We start from the raw sequence: 15,652 nt of genomic DNA on the forward strand, positions 1-15,652 counted from the left end.
GCTGCTCTTAAACCTCTCTCTTGACAATAACATGGCCCCAGGAGAAAAGAGGAGGGAATGAGAGTCAATGTCCTCCCCGCCCCCTCCCCCACAGCTGTCACCCGCCCGGCCAGCCATTCCAGTCTCTCATCTTTGATTTTCCGCAACCTTCGCATCTGCCCAGGGAGCCTGGCCTCTGCTTGCCCCGTGCCCCCTCCCCTCCTCCTCCTTCTCTTTCGGCCCTCCCCCTCCCTCTGAACTGGAGGCGCTCCTTAGGCCCCCCGGGCAGCTGAAGGGCTAGGTCACCTCCGAGGTGGAGCCAGGGAGACCAGAGGACAAGAGGGGGGGATGGGGAGGGGGAGAGAAAGAAAGGGAACCGCTAGAGAGGAGGGGGAGGAGGCAAAGGAGAAAGAGGCAGAGGAAGGGTTCTCCCTAGGGTCGAGGAGGAGGGGAGGAGGAAGGGTTAGGGGATGGGCATGGAGAGCAGCAAGGCGAAGAAGTAAAGGGTTTGGGGGCTGGAGAATAAGGCCAGAGACTGGGGAAGGGGAGGAGTGGGGGGGCTAGGGGAAGAAGATGAGGATGGAGAGCCGGGGAAGAAGGAGGGGAAAGGGGAAGGGAGGGATAGAGGAAAGGGAGAGGAGGACAGCGCCAGGAGGAGGAGGGAGAGTCAGGAGTAGACGGGCGGGAGCTTTGACGCGTTGCTCCATCCCTCCGCCCCCGCCTCCACCTCTGAGTTAAAAGCTCGGCTGGGCTCCTCGCCGCCGCCCCCTCTGCGGGACCAGCTACGCGACGGGTTCTGGCTGGAAGCAGCTCCTCCCGTCCCCGGTGCCCGCCGCACGCCGCTGGGAACCCGCCATCGGTGACCAGCGGGACTCTCATTCCTGCGGCGGCGGCGTTCGGTGGTCCGGCTGGGGAGCTCCCGCCTTCAGCGGCACTGCCTGGGTGACTATAACCGAGGAGAGCGAAGGAGCGGAGCCGGCGACAATGCCGAGCGTCCGGGACAAGCTCCCCGCAGCCCAAGTTTGTGCTCCCGCTGCCACCACCGCCGCCACTGCCCACCTCCTCCTCCTCCTCGAAGTCCCGAGACCCTCAGGAGCTGGCTTCCACTGGGTTTCGGGAAGAGGACATTAGCTTCCCTCCCCAGTCGCTGTCCAGTCCCTCGGGACCTGGGACTCCCAGAGAAGATCTGAGCCTTAAACGCCGAGGCGGATGATCTGGGTCCATACCCTCACACCTGGAGGTGGTGGGCTGTGACCAAGGAAATTCCTCGGCTTTTGCCCCAGAGACATCTGGGGAAGATTAATTAGGGGTCTTAGAGCCCGTTGGGGTCCCTGCCGGGATGGGGCTCTGCCCTCTCTGAATCTGGCGCTGGTCACCTGACCTTCCACCTTCGCAGAAGCCTGGAAGCTTTGTCCAGAGGACCCCCCACCGGTCCAGGCTGGAATGGGATCAGTGGCTGTCTTCCCTTTTCTAAACCCTGAACCTGCCTTCCCTTCCCCGACTTCTGAATCGATTCCTCAGTTTCCCCACCTGGTTCAAGGAGAGTGTTGATGAGCCCCCAGAGAGTGAGGGCAACGGTTGAACCCAAGAATATTCCTAAGTAATCCATCCTGGTCCTCTTTATCTGCCTGATTCTCCCTTCTGATTCTAGGCTCCCTGCCCGGGAGTGATTAGAGCCAGGATACATGGCCAAGTGGCTGAGGGATTACCTGAGCTTTGGTGGACGGAGGCCGCCCCCACAACCCCCCAAACCCGATTATACAGAGAGTGATATCTTCCGGGCTTATCGGGTCCAGAAGAGTCTGGACTTTGAGGACCCTTATGAGGATGGAGATGGGCAGGAGGAGCCAGAGTCGACCTGCCCCAGTTGCCCGAACAAGCCTTCCTGCCCTGGGGACCCCTCATACAGTTCCCCCAAACATCGGCTCATCAAGGTGGAGTCAGGCGACCTGAATCGAAGTAAGATGTTGCTGGGGGCTCCTGGGGAAGACAAGGTAAGTACCCCGGGTTTGAGGGCAATGGAAGGGGGGTGGGGGCGATTTAGTCGAGAGGCAGGAGTTTGAAGGTGGTGGAATGGCCACAGCCTAGACCAGTGGGCTGTGTGACCTCTGCAAAGTCACTGTCTCTGTGTTCTGCCCAAGGTCACTGGGGTGTTAGGCTGAAAAACAGACCAGAAAATATGAGTAACAATAACTCACATTCCTGTAGCCAAAGCCCCTTCCAAGAAACAGTCCTTTGGGTTAGGTGGCATAAATAATATTAAACCCATTTTACAGGAGAACCAACAGGAAATGTGTCTATTATTCTACAACTTTTAAGAGCATGAAGTGAAATTTGAACCCAGTTCTCCTATAACCCCAGGATTAAAAAAAATAATAATAAATTAAAAAACCTGAATCATTCCACTTGGAATGGAAAAAGAACCTAAAGCCCAGGAAGTCAGGTAGCTGCTACCTGATGGCACCTCTAGGATCTGGGAAAGGCTACCTAGGAATAGTGAGTGTAAAGGAGGAAGCCAAAGGAGGACCAGTGCCAGATCTGTCGGGCAGGAAAAGGTGGCTGTGGCCAGCAGAGCCTGAGTGGGGATGAAAGGGGGAATGGGGGCTGAACAGAACGTAAGGTGTAAAGGATGAGTATTAAATAGAGAAGATGGCCAGGGCTGGATGCACAGAATGAGAGAGGCTGGGACTGCTGGGTAGAAGGAAAAGACGGTAGAATCCATCTGATCGAAGAGGACAAATGAGCTTTGAAAGAGAACCCCAGAACTAGAAGGGCAATAGATTGCAGAATGTCACAGTTTGGACCCCAGAATCCCGAATATTTGAGCTGGAAAGCACTTAGAACAGAGAATGTCAGAGCTGGGAGGGCTATAAAACACAATGACAGGATTGGGAAAGCACTTTAAAACAAAGAATGTCCAAGTTGAAGGGGACCTTAAACGGAGCCCATCATGCTAGAAGGACCAACAGGAAACATTAGTGATGAAAGGGGCATTAGAGGGCATCAAGGCAGAAGGACGGAGAGTGGAGAGGGGGAGTATTTTGGGGAGGTGCCATAGTATCACCCTGAATCCCTTGCCCCTCCCTAGACAGCAGATGACAGTGAGTATTCAGACCCCTTTGATGCTCAGCCTGATGCCCAGTTGGGTGCCCCAGAACAGCTATCTCCTGACAACAGCTACATGGAGCCATATGATGCCCAGTGTGTGGTAACAGGTGAGTGTCCTTGCTGTACAGGGGGTGGGTGTTGCCTACTTCTGACTGACCCTGGAAATAAAGGCACAGGTCCAGGGCCCCTTCCCAGGCACTCCATTTGTCTTTGAATCCATGTCCTTACTGCCATTCCCCTTCTGTACCCACACCTGGGCCAGGAAAAGGAGTGGAGCGCCTAGCACTCAGCCCTGGCTCAGACACTTGGCCTTCTGTTCTCCCTACCTGTTCTCCTTTCACAATCTTGCCCACTCCTTTCCTTATTCCTCTGTGTGAGGAACTCTTGAATCTCCATGTTCAAATCAGCCTGTTCTGCCTCCTGAGCTCCAGTTCCCTATTTCCCAGAACCCCAGAGTCTCAGTGAGAAGGCAGCTCAGAGGTTATGGAATCTAACACATACCTGAACAAAGAAACCTCTTTTTACCCTACCTGGAATGCCTTCGCTAGAAGGCCTCCACTGCCTCCTGGGGCTGCCTATTCTGCTTTGGAATAAATCTAAACCGAGAAAGCTTTTCCTCCAGTCGAGGCTGATTCAATTTTGGGGAAACATCTATCACTGCTCCTAATTCTGTCTTCTGGGACAAGTAGAACAAATCCAATACCTGAAGCTATTTATCCATCTCCATCCCCCACCCTCCATCCCCAGTGATGGATTCTCCATCCTTCTAGTGATCATTATACAAGGCAACTACGTGGCAAAGTGAATTAAACATCCGACTTTGAGTCAGAAAGGTGTGAGTTTAAATCCTGACTGCGCTTCTAGCTATGAGACCTAGGCAAGTCACTTATCCCCTCCTCTCAATTTCCTCCCCTGTTAAATGGGAATAAGAATAGTCCTACCTCATGGGGCAACAGTTAGGATCAACTGACCTAACATATGTAAAACAATTTGCAAATCCAGTTGTTGTTCAGTCATTTTTTTTTCCAGTTTTTTCCAACTCTTGGTGACCTCATTTAGGGTTTTCTTGGCAGAGATATTCGAGTTGTTTGCCATTTCCTTCTCCTGCTCATTTTACAGATGAGGAAACTAAGGGAAACAGGACTTGCCCAGGGTCACACAGCTAGTAAGCTATTTGGGATTTTCTTAGGAAAGATACTAGAGTAGTTTACCATTTCTTTCTCTAGCTCATTTTGCAGATGAGGAAACTGAGTCTAACAAGGTGAAGTGACTTGTCCAGGGTCCCATAGCTAGTAAGAGTCTGAAGCTCAATTTGAACTCAGGAAGAAGAGTCCTCCTGATGCCAGTCCTGGTACTCTATCCACTGCACTAACTAGCTGCCCAGAAGCACTATATAAAAATGTACATTACTATCCTTACGAAATCCTTCAACATCCTTCCTCCCAAATTGTTTCAGATGATCAATGCTCTTCCTTAGATATGGTACAAAAAAACTAAATGGAGTAATCAAAGGAGGGCAAACACAATGGGCTTACTACTTCCCTAGTTTGTGATATTACGCCTCTCTTAAAGTAGCCTAAGATTGTATCCTGGGTTTTTTGGATAGCCATGTCAGTGATACATTCTGAGCTCTTGTGGTCCTCTGATGCTCTCAGATCTTTTTCAGATGAACTACTGCTTAATCTGCCTCCTCTATCTTGTATCATGAAATTGATTATTTGTAAGTGTAAGATTTAATATTTATCTTTATTAAATCTTACCTTATTTAAATAGAACCCAACATTGGAGCTTTTGGGATCCTGTTTGAATCTGTCATCCATGTTAGCTATCTTTTCTCGATGTAATGCTATCTTCAAATATGATAAAAGCATGATATCTTTATGTGTTAAACAGTACAGGACCAAGCCCAGATCTCTGGGATGCTCTCCTTTCTAACTTCTTTTTCTACTCTTCTCTTGTTCTGGCTGGCTGTCTATTTGACCAGTTCTCAAATCCATGTATGTAACTATCCTGTTGTCATAGCACAGTACCCAGAACAAGCAAACAGTTAATAAATTCATGTGGACTTGACTTGTCTATCCCACATTTTCCATTTTATCCACAAAACATAGCGAAAGAAACTTTGTTAAAAAGTTTTTTGAATAAAATTGTTGGGTACTTTGCCAAAATCTAGGTAATCTCTATCAGTGGCATTCCATTCATCGGCCAGTTTAAAAACATCAAAAAAGGAACTATTAGTCTGGAGAAACTATTTTTTAAATTGTTGTTGTTATAAAGATATTTTTTTATTTTACCAATTACATGTAATAAATTTCCACATAAGTTTCCCAAAGTTATATGATACAGATTGTCTCCCTTCCTCCCTTCCTTCTCCCCTCCCAGAGCTGGCAAGCAATTTGATCTGGGTTATACATTAATTATCATGCAAAATACATCTCCATATTGTTCATTTTCATAAGAGAATAATCATATAAAACCAAAACCCAAATTAAAGTGAAAAATTGTATGCTTTGATCTGTATTCCAACTCCAAAGGAGAACCTGTTCTTTTTGAAGCCATTCTTTGTGATCATTGCTTCTACTTCTAAATGTCCTCAACCATCCCTTTAATTAATATACATTCAATAATTTTAAGAATTGAAGTCAAACTCACTAACCTATGGTTTGTAGACTGTTCTTATCCTTTTTTTGGGAAATCAGCACAGTATTTGCCTTTCTTCCAAATCTGCTATGTCTCTTCTATTCTTCACAAGCTTTTGAAGATTTCATTCAGTTCTTTCATTAAATCAGAATATAGTTCATCTGGGTCTCATGCCGAGACTTCTTCATTGATGGCTAGTTGTGCTCTCTCTCTCTCTCTCTCTCTCTCTCTCTCTCTCTCTCTCTCTCTCTCTCTCTCTCTCTCGCTTGCTCTCTCTCTCTCTCGCTCTCTCTCTCTCTCCCCTTTTAATTATTCAAAGATTTTTTTTCCCAATTATATGTAGTAACAATTTTCAACCTACTTGTTTTCCAAAATTATAAGATTGTCTTCCCCTCTCCCTTCCTTCCCCACTCTCAGAGATGGTAAGAAATTTGATCTGAATTATACATGTACAATTATTATGCAAAACATACTCACATATTGATCATTGTTATAAGAAAATATTCATATGAAACCAAAACCAAAATAAAACTGTAAATAAACTAATGTGAAAGATAGTATACTTTGAGCTGCATTCTGACTCCCACAGTTCTTTCTCTGGATGTGGATAGCGTTCTTTGTCACAAGTCCTTCAGAATTGTCCTGGATCATTGTGTTGATTAGTAGCAAAATCTATCACACTTGATGTATCACTATCACTGTGTACAATGTTCTCCTGGTTCTGCTTATTTCATTCTACATCAGTTCATATAGATCTTTCTATAGATAGATAGATAGATAAATAATTAGATAGATGGATGGATGGATAGATAGATAGAGTTATGTTGTTCTTTGCTTTTCCTACCAGCTTTCTCTCATTCTGAACTCAGCCTCCTGGCACTATTCTTATAAGACCAGGCCACATTTTTGCATTTGGCAAGTATTAACAGTACTTGTTTACTTTCATCTTTTCTGCATCTTTTAAAAAATCTAAGTTGCCCACTGAGTTCCCTATGCATTCCCATTGGTCTCTTTAGACAATTCTCCCCTTTCTTCCTCATTGGAATTGTTTCTTATTTTATGTCTTCAGAACTACATTCTTGGGCACTTTTCCACCCCTCTTGGACTCACTTCTCTGGTAGAATTTAGTCCCTGGGATTCTATGTCTCCTTTTTCTAAAAAAAATGTCTTGCTGAATGTCCTACCAGTAATTAATTTTTTAAAAATCTTTATTTATTAAAAAATTTTTTCCATGTTTACATGATTCATTTTCTTTCCCTCCCCTTTTCCTTCCCCCCTCCCAGAGCCAAAAAGCAATTCCACTGGGTTGTACAAATGTTAGCACTTGCTATCTATTTCCATGTTATTCATTTTTGCTATAGAGCAATCTTTTAAAGCCAAACCTCAAATCATATACCCATATATACAAGTGATAAGTGATAAGTTGTATGTTTTTTCTTCTGCATTTCTACTCCCACAGTTCTTTTTCTCAATGTGGATAATGTTCTTTCTCATAAGTCCTTCAAGAGTGTCCTGGAAGGGGCAGCTGGGGGGCTCAATGGATTGAGAACCAAATCTAGAGATGGGAGGTCCTGGGTTCAAATCTAGCCTCAGACACTTCCTAGCTGGGTGCCCTGGTCAAGTCATTTAACCCCCACTGCGTAGCCCTTACCACTCTTCTGCCTTGGAGCCAATGTACAATAGACTCCAAGATGGAAGGTTCGAGTTTAAAAAAATAAAGAGTGTCCTGGATTATTGCATTGCTACTACCTACTAGTAATTCATACTCAACTTTGTCCAAAACAGAACTCATCATTATTCTCCCCATGCTCCCCTTCCCTCAAGAAAAGCCTTTGTCTCCTACCAACCTTCCTATTTCTATTGAGGACATTATTGGACACCCATTATTTCAAAATCAAAATTTCAGTCATCCCTTAGCTTCTATACTCAGTTGATAGATAGATAGATATTCTATCTCTGCATCTTTCAAATTCTATCCCCTTTCGCTGCTTACAAAGCCATCACCCTCATCCAGACCCATATTACCTCTCACCTGGACTAATGCAATTGCCTCCCATTTGGTCTCTCCCTGCCTCATCAATCCCTTCTCCAACACATTCAATATAGAGCTGCCAAAGTGATACTCACAAAACAAAGGCCATGTCATCTTTCCCACTTGAAAACTTTCCATGGCTCCCTCCTGTCTCTAGAATAAAGCACAGATTAATTCCTTAGCCTGGCATTTAAATATTACTTTTACCATCTGGACTCAGTTTCCCTTTCCAGCCCTTTCACTCTCCTCTCATTGTATATTCCAGGCAAGCTGTGCTACTCTCCATTACCTGATTCTTGTCCTATCTTCACCCTCTTCTAGGATTTCACTCCAGGAGATAGGGACATACTCCCTCTCTTGAATGTGGAAATCTTTCTCATTCTTCAAAGCTCACCTTCAATTCCACCACAATCATAAAGCTTTATTCCTCTCCTAAGTTAAAAGTATTCCCGCCTTTCCCCAATATGCCACATGTTCCTCTCCCTACCTGTTTTCCTCTAAATATCTAGAGCCTTTGCTTCTGGTATTTTCATTTTGACCCAGTTGCTCTGGATTTTGGTTATGACATTCTTAGGAACTTTCATTTTGGGCATTTCTTGCAGGAAGTAATTGGTAAATTCTTCCTAGTTTCATTTTGGGAGGCAGAGAGCCAGTTAAATACTCATTGTGATCTCACCCAGGTAGAGACTTAGGTGAGATTATAGGGAATTCTGGGAAATACCAAGGACTTCTGGGGATTGAAGTTTAGGGTTCAAATCTCCATTTTATACTATTAGTAGACTGTAAAATCCTTGAGGGCAGAGACTCTTCTTTTTCATTTTTGTGTCCTCAGGTTCATGAAGTATAAAGGGGCAGAGGTAGGGACTGGACCGACCTGTGATTTCATGGGAGACTCCAAGGCAGAGAAATTCCCTTTATCAATTCACCTTTCCTGCAGGTCTTAGACAACTGCTTAAAGCACTGAGAAGTTAGATGATGTACTCAGGGTCCTTTATATGTTAGAGGGGAGATTTGAACTCAAGTCTTCTAGACATCACAGCTAGATCTCTATCTACTGGGCCGCACTGCCCATCAAGTCTCTAGTAGGTGCTTGATAAATGTCTGTTGGATTAAACCAAATGTAATTGCCTACCAGACTTGCAGCTTTATGATACACCCTATGAGGAACAGGAAGTGGGGGGCAGCCCCGAGGCCGAGGAGAGACCCCGGCAGAGCCGCCTACCCCGGGATGATGAGCGGCCTGCCGAAGAGTATGACCAACCCTGGGAATGGAAGAAGGACCACATCTCCAGGGCGTTTGCAGGTATTGGCCCCGGCTCCCCTCATCCCTCACCTTGCTAGGTCTCACTTTTGAATTCTTCTCCTGGTCTTCCTTCCTCCCACTCCCAACACATATACTCTGCCAGCTCCATCCCTTGCCTACTGCTAGAGATGTGTGTGAACCCTTTCCTCCCCTCCGTTAATTCCCATGTAGGCTGACTCTGCCCCATTCTCTTTTATTTTCCTTTTTATAACCCTTTCTTTCTGTCTTAATATCAAATTTAAGACAGAAGAGCACCAAGGGTTGGGCAATGGGGGTTAAGTGACTTGGCCAGGGTCACACAGCTAGGAGATGTTTGAGGCCAGATTTGAACCCAGACTCCATCCACTATGCCAAGTTGCCCCTCTGCCCCATTCCTCGTTCTGATATCTGTCCGGTTTGAATCTGTGATGGGTCACTCCTTATACTAGTTTTACGTTTAATATATGGAAACGCGATTCTTCGTAATCCCCGAGAACCTCCCTGAATCCCCACTTCCACAGTCCCGCAGGCTCCCCTCTCTCTATTGGCCAACCCTGTTTGTTGCATTCCAGCTGGTGATGTAAAAGCATTCTTTGGCTTGTCTCTGCCCCATCCAGTGCAGTTTGAGACTCCTGAGTGGGAGCGAGCCCCAGGCCTGGCTAAGGAGTTCCGGAGGCCCCCAGCTAAGACCTCAGGCTGGGTGGGGAAGGGGCCCGACCCAGAGGAGCATATCCCCCAGCCAGCTGAGCGTGTGGACCCAGCCCTGCCCCTGGAGAAGCAGCCGTGAGTGACAAGACCTAGACGGGGCAAAGTGGGGACGGGGTGCAAATGGAGCCTCCTTCAGGAAAGGAAAGCCTTCCTGATTTCCTCCCCTAGGCAGACTTTGCTTCGGTGGTCCCCCTCCCCAGGAACAGGTCCTCTTACTCTAAGGGCACCTAGAGATCACGTCCAGCCCCTTCTGGCATAAGTAGGGTAAGAGACCTGCCCACGCACGAGAGAGCTGGAGGAGGACCTCTAATCTGGTGCCTCCAGTCTCTGGGCACAAATGTGGGTGAGGAGTGGTGCAGCCTGGTCCATCCTTGAGGGTGAGCCTGGGCCATCCCTGAGGGTGAGCCTGGTCCATCCTTGAGGGTACAGCCTTGGCCATCTCCCAGGGTGTAGCCTTGGCCATCTCTGAGGGTGAGCCTGGTCTATCCCTGAGGGTGCAGCCTTGGCCATCTCCCAGGGTGCAGCCTGGTCCATCCCTGAGGGTGCAGCCTGGTCCATCCCTGAGGGTGCAGCCTTGGCCATCTCTGAGGGTGAGCCTGGTCCATCCCTGAGGGTGCAGCCTTGGCCATCTCCCAGGGTGCAGCCTTGGCCATCTCCCAGGGTATAGCCTTGGCCATCTCTGAGGGTGCAGCCTTGGCCATCTCTGAGGGTGAGCCTGGTCCATCCTTGAGGGTACAGCCTTGGCCATTTCCCAGGGTGCAGCCTTGGCCATCTCCCAGGGTGTAGCCTTGGCCATCTCTGAGGGTGAGCCTGGTCCATCCCTGAGGGTGCAGCCTTGGCCATCTCCCAGGGTGCAGCCTTGGCCATGTCCCAGGGTGTAGCCTTGGCCATCTCTGAGGGTGAGCCTGGTCCATCCCTGAGGGTGCAGCCTTGGCCATCTCCCAGGGTGCAGCCTGGTCCATCCCTGAGGGTGTAGCCTTGGCCATCTCTGAGGGTGTAGCCTTGGCCATCTCCCAGGGTGTAGCCTTGGCCATCTCTGAGGGTGAGCCTGGTCTATCCCTGAGGGTGCAGCCTTGGCCATCTCCCAGGGTGCAGCCTGGTCCATCCCTGAGGGTGCAGCCTGGTCCATCCCTGAGGGTGCAGCCTTGGCCATCTCTGAGGGTGAGCCTGGTCCATCCCTGAGGGTGCAGCCTTGGCCATCTCCCAGGGTGCAGCCTTGGCCATCTCCCAGGGTATAGCCTTGGCCATCTCTGAGGGTGCAGCCTTGGCCATCTCTGAGGGTGAGCCTGGTCCATCCTTGAGGGTACAGCCTTGGCCATTTCCCAGGGTGCAGCCTTGGCCATCTCCCAGGGTGTAGCCTTGGCCATCTCTGAGGGTGAGCCTGGTCCATCCCTGAGGGTGCAGCCTTGGCCATCTCCCAGGGTGCAGCCTTGGCCATGTCCCAGGGTGTAGCCTTGGCCATCTCTGAGGGTGAGCCTGGTCCATCCCTGAGGGTGCAGCCTTGGCCATCTCCCAGGGTGCAGCCTGGTCCATCCCTGAGGGTGTAGCCTTGGCCATCTCTGAGGGTGTAGCCTTGGCCATCTCTGAGGGTGAGCCTGGTCCATCCCTGAGGGTGCAGCCTTGGCCATCTCCCAGGGTGCAGCCTGGTCCATCCCTGAGGGTGCAGCCTTGGCCATCTCTGAGGGTGAGCCTGGCCCATCCCTAAGGGTGCAGCCTTGGCCATCTCCCAGGGTGCAGCTTTGGCCATCTCCCAGGGTATAGCCTTGGCCATCTCCCAGGGTGCAGCCTTGGCCATCTCTGAGGGTGCAGCCTGGTCCATCCCTGAGGGTGCAGCCTTGGCCATCTCTGAGGTTGAGCCTGGTTCATCCCTGAGGGTACAGCCTTGGCCATGTCCCAGGGTGCAGCCTTGGCCATCTCTGAGGGTGAGCCTGGTCCATCCCTGAGGGTGCAGCCTTGGCCATCTCCCAGGGTGCAGCCTTGGCCATCTCCCTTCATTCAGTGTTTTTTTCCCCACCCCCCCCCCATCAGATGGTTCCATGGCTCCCTGAGCCGGGCTGAGGCGGAGAACCTCCTGGCCCTCTGCAGAGAAGGCAGCTACCTGGTCAGGCAGAGTGAGACCAGTCATCCAGACTTCTCTCTGTCCCTCAGGTGAGCCCCGATCACTAGGATGCTGGCCCTGTCTGAGAGCAACCTCGAGGGCCAGAGAGTGAGAGGTGGGAGAGGTGGGAGAGGTCACAATTCCCTCCTGAGAACTGGTGGGGAGGCTTTGGATGGAAACGAAGCCAATGGGCTTGCATGAACCACCGTGGCCAAAGCGTTTGTCGCCCAGGAGCCCCAGACTGATAAGGCATCACTCTGGTGCTTGGCTCGGACACACGGTCTGTCACTGGGTTCCTATTTTGAGCCTTTGCAGCTGTTGGATGCTTCAGAAACCCATTGGGGGGAGAGAGAGAGAAATGACGATATTGACTCTCCTTTTCTAGAACAGCATCTTCTGCCTAATTTCTTTCCCTCAGGAATGAGGATAGCAGAAGGTGCTTTGAGATCCAGGCCAGAGTGGCTATCTGGGCCTTTTCTTTTGTATGTTGTTGCTGAAGGAGAGAGAGACCCCCTTGAACCAGGAGTCATGAGGCCTGGATTTTGCCCTTGATTCACTGGATGATGGCATGCAGATGCTACCCAAGTCCCTTCCCCTCTCTGGGCCTTTCCAAAGCTTGGACTTTGTTCTTGTTCTTGGTTCTGGGACCTTGTCCTGACTCTAGGCCCTCCTCTTCGTTCCCAGGAGCAGCCAGGGCTACATGCACATGAAATTCACTCGGACAAAGGAGAACAAGTTTGTGCTGGGTCAGCACAGTGGGGTCTTCTCCAGTGTGCCCGAGGTCGTCCATCACTACAGCATCCGCCCGCTGCCTGTGCAAGGCACTGAACACCTGGCCCTGCTCCACCCCATCACTGCGCAGGTCCCTTGACTGCCTTGGCATAGTGCCTGGGGCACATGGGACCTAGGGGTCCCTCCTCTGCTCTGGTGCTCAGGGGTCCCTCCTGGGCTGCTGCTGGGCTCTGGCTATGGTACTCCCATGTCAGGCAGAATCTCAGAGGGGAAGAAGAGACCTCGGACCATCGGGGCCAACCTGCCCTCCCCAAGATCTCTGACCAGTGGCTAGCCATTCCTTGAAAAGCCTCTAGTGATGGAAACTGAAAAGCTCCTGAGGTGGCCCATTTGACTTCTGGATGGCTTCTGTCGTTAGGAAATATCCTTATATCAAATGGAAATCTGACTCTTGGGAGCTTCTCTCCATCACTCCTGGCTCTGATCTTGGAGACCCACAGAGAACTAGTCTCACCTTATCTCCAAGGCCAGCCCTGGCATGGAGGCACGTCCGGCATCTCTATGTACATTCCATCAGTCCCCCGTGTCAGATCTCAAGGTCCGCCTCTGTCCTGGTTGTCCTCCTCAGGACTAGCTCCAGTTTGTCCGTCCTTCCTATAACGGGGTCCCCAAGCCCGAGGCCAATACTACTGATGAGATCTGCCCAGGACACACACCTCCCTAGCTCTGGACTTAGTACTGCTCAATCCAGCCAATGGTCAAGTCAGATCTCCTGGCTACAAGGCTGCACCATCCTGCTGACTCATATTGGGCTCCCCCGAGATTCAGGTTTAGGTGATGCCCTATTTCAGTTCCTGGGCCAGCCCCCTGGGGAAAAAAAGGACCCTTGGCTAAAACAAAGGGACTCTAGCTCAGCCCGATTATTGCTCCCAGAAACGATGCCCCCATCTAAAACACGGACCTGGGCTCTGTCCTTGGACATGGAAGAGTCCATTCTAGACTGGCCACGACCTACCTGGAGAAGTTACAAAGAGTGAGTGGAAACTCAGGCATATGCCCCCTCCCCAATCATTCCCAGGCCAGAGGAAGCAAATGGTGCAGTTGGATGGCCTTGGCTCCCCAGCTCCCCTATGCCTGAGTTTTTCCAAATTTCACTCCCAATAAATCAGTTATATCTGACTCCTGCATACTGCCTTGGGGGAGGAGTGGAGAACAAGAACTTCTGTTGGGTAGGAGGAGGCTTGTCCCTCTCTACCGACTACGTGGGACCCCTTTCAATCACGGCTGTCCTGGTTGCTAGGATAGGCGAGGGGTAAGAGGGTAGCACAGATCTGTCTGGCCAAGTTGGGATAAGTATGGCTCAGCCCCTGCTGCCTTAATCTCCCAACCATTATGGGGGAGGTATCCCACTTTTCACTACTGTTTGGGGGATGGAAGACCCACGTGTCTGCTGCAAGGACGTTGCTGACTGGGAGGGCAGAGACCTGGGTTACAGTTTCAGCTCTGCCCTTGTCTTGCTGTGTGACTGGGCGAGTCTCTGCCCTGCCTTCTTCTTGCCCCAATATCCTCATTTGTAAAATAGAAATACTAAAGAGATCATTTTATTTTAGAAATAGGGAGTATCGAATATTAAGCAAAGGGAAGTCCATGGAGATCTTTCAGTCCAGTTCTCTCATTTTACAGATAGAGAAACTGAGATCAAGGAAAGAGAAGGAATTTTTCCAATGTCATACAGGAGCTAGAGATCAAAAAACCAAGACTAGAACTTGGGGTCCATAGGTTGGGGGTGGGGAGAAGGGAAGTCATCAAGACTGTGGGTGGAAAGACCTAGAGTTGGTGGAGGGTCCCTGGAACCTATTCACCTTCCTCAGGCCATTGGTCTGCTCCTCCTTAGTGCCCTTCAGGTTTCCTAGGCTCTGCCAACCTTCATGTATGACTGTGTCTCTGCACAGCATCAGCGAGGACATCTGTCTCCATGGAAACAGGAAGGGGAGGATTGCTCTCAGCTGGTGACACTTCAAGGTGATAGGCAGAGGCTAGAGGCAGAAGGAGCCCCATCCCATGGGAGTCTTCAGACCAAATTGTAGGCAGAAATGGGGTAGGTAGAAGTGGGTTATTCTGGCCACCTGCCCTTGCCCCCCAACCCTTCTCTCTTCCTCCATCTGTGCTCCAAGGGAAGGGGTTATGAGGCTAACAGTGCATGTGTGTGTGTGTTCGTGCTGCATACATGGGATGGGAGCTCTGGGCTGCAGGCCAAGTCTAGAAAAAATCCTTAGTATTCTGATCCTGGGATGCAGGCTGGGGATACCAGGCAGGCCTCAATCCTAGAGCTTCTCTTGATGGGGCTACATGAAGCCCAATGTGTGTGCATGTGGGGAGTGGGGAATGGAGTGGGCAGGTCAGTGCTTAAGTCTCTTGAGGATTGGGTCTCTGATCTCCCAATGTCAGGAAGATCCTCAGGTCACTTATTCCTGCATCTCCCCAACCCACTCAGCTATTCCTAGGGATGGATTACTCCTTGAGGAATGTGAGAAGTGACCCACCAGACACTTCAGTCTTTCCTCCATCCCAATCTCAAGGTCTCATTTCCCCAGATCCCATACTTCCTCCAATACAACCAAGATCTCAGACTTCCTTTTTTAAAAATCCTGCCTCCTTTCTTCAGTCTCTCTACCTCTTATTCCACTGTACCCCTTGAATTTACCCTCAGCCTCAAGTCTCACTCAATCTCAGCCATCCAGAATTTAGCTTCCTCCAAATCATAGATTTTTTTTCAGATTAATCTCATGAATACCAGCCCACAGATCTCAGTCTCACATCAGCATTACTTTTACCCCTCAATTTTAGTTTCTCCAGACAGCTCCCAAGATCTAAGGCACCCTTTCACATATTTCCTAATATCCCCAAATTCCAGCTCCTAGTCTCCTCCACCCAAGTTGCCCAGATCCTAGTTTCCTCAGATCTAAGTCCACTTAATTCCAACCCCTCCATTTTCAGTTTCAAGCTCCACCTCTTCACTTTTCCTTCTCAGGTGCCCTGGTGCCTTACAATCTACACACCTCCCTGGCCTCAT

The 15,652-nt window shown here is 49.6% G+C and overlaps 1 protein-coding gene across 2 annotated transcripts; it reads left to right on the top strand.

Moving 5' to 3' along the window:
• Positions 1 to 548: 548 nt before the first annotated feature.
• Positions 549 to 13,758, top strand: SHD (Src homology 2 domain containing transforming protein D). 2 transcript variants are annotated; one of them, XM_056822434.1, is made up of 6 exons: positions 549 to 1,973; positions 3,068 to 3,194; positions 8,895 to 9,062; positions 9,614 to 9,824; positions 11,778 to 11,897; positions 12,532 to 13,758. In XM_056822434.1, exons 1-6 carry the CDS (start codon positions 1,665 to 1,667, stop codon positions 12,716 to 12,718), a joined length of 1,122 nt encoding a protein of 373 aa, XP_056678412.1. In that variant the 5' UTR covers positions 549 to 1,664; the 3' UTR covers positions 12,719 to 13,758. The 2 variants fall into 2 exon arrangements, with proteins under 2 accessions (XP_056678412.1, XP_056678413.1); XM_056822435.1 differs by having other exon boundaries at positions 557 to 1,973; positions 9,659 to 9,824.
• The last annotated feature ends 1,894 nt before the right edge of the window (positions 13,759 to 15,652 follow it).

This window comes from Monodelphis domestica, chromosome 3 (assembly GCF_027887165.1).
Source record: "Monodelphis domestica isolate mMonDom1 chromosome 3, mMonDom1.pri, whole genome shotgun sequence".
NCBI lineage: Eukaryota > Metazoa > Chordata > Mammalia > Didelphimorphia > Didelphidae > Monodelphis > Monodelphis domestica.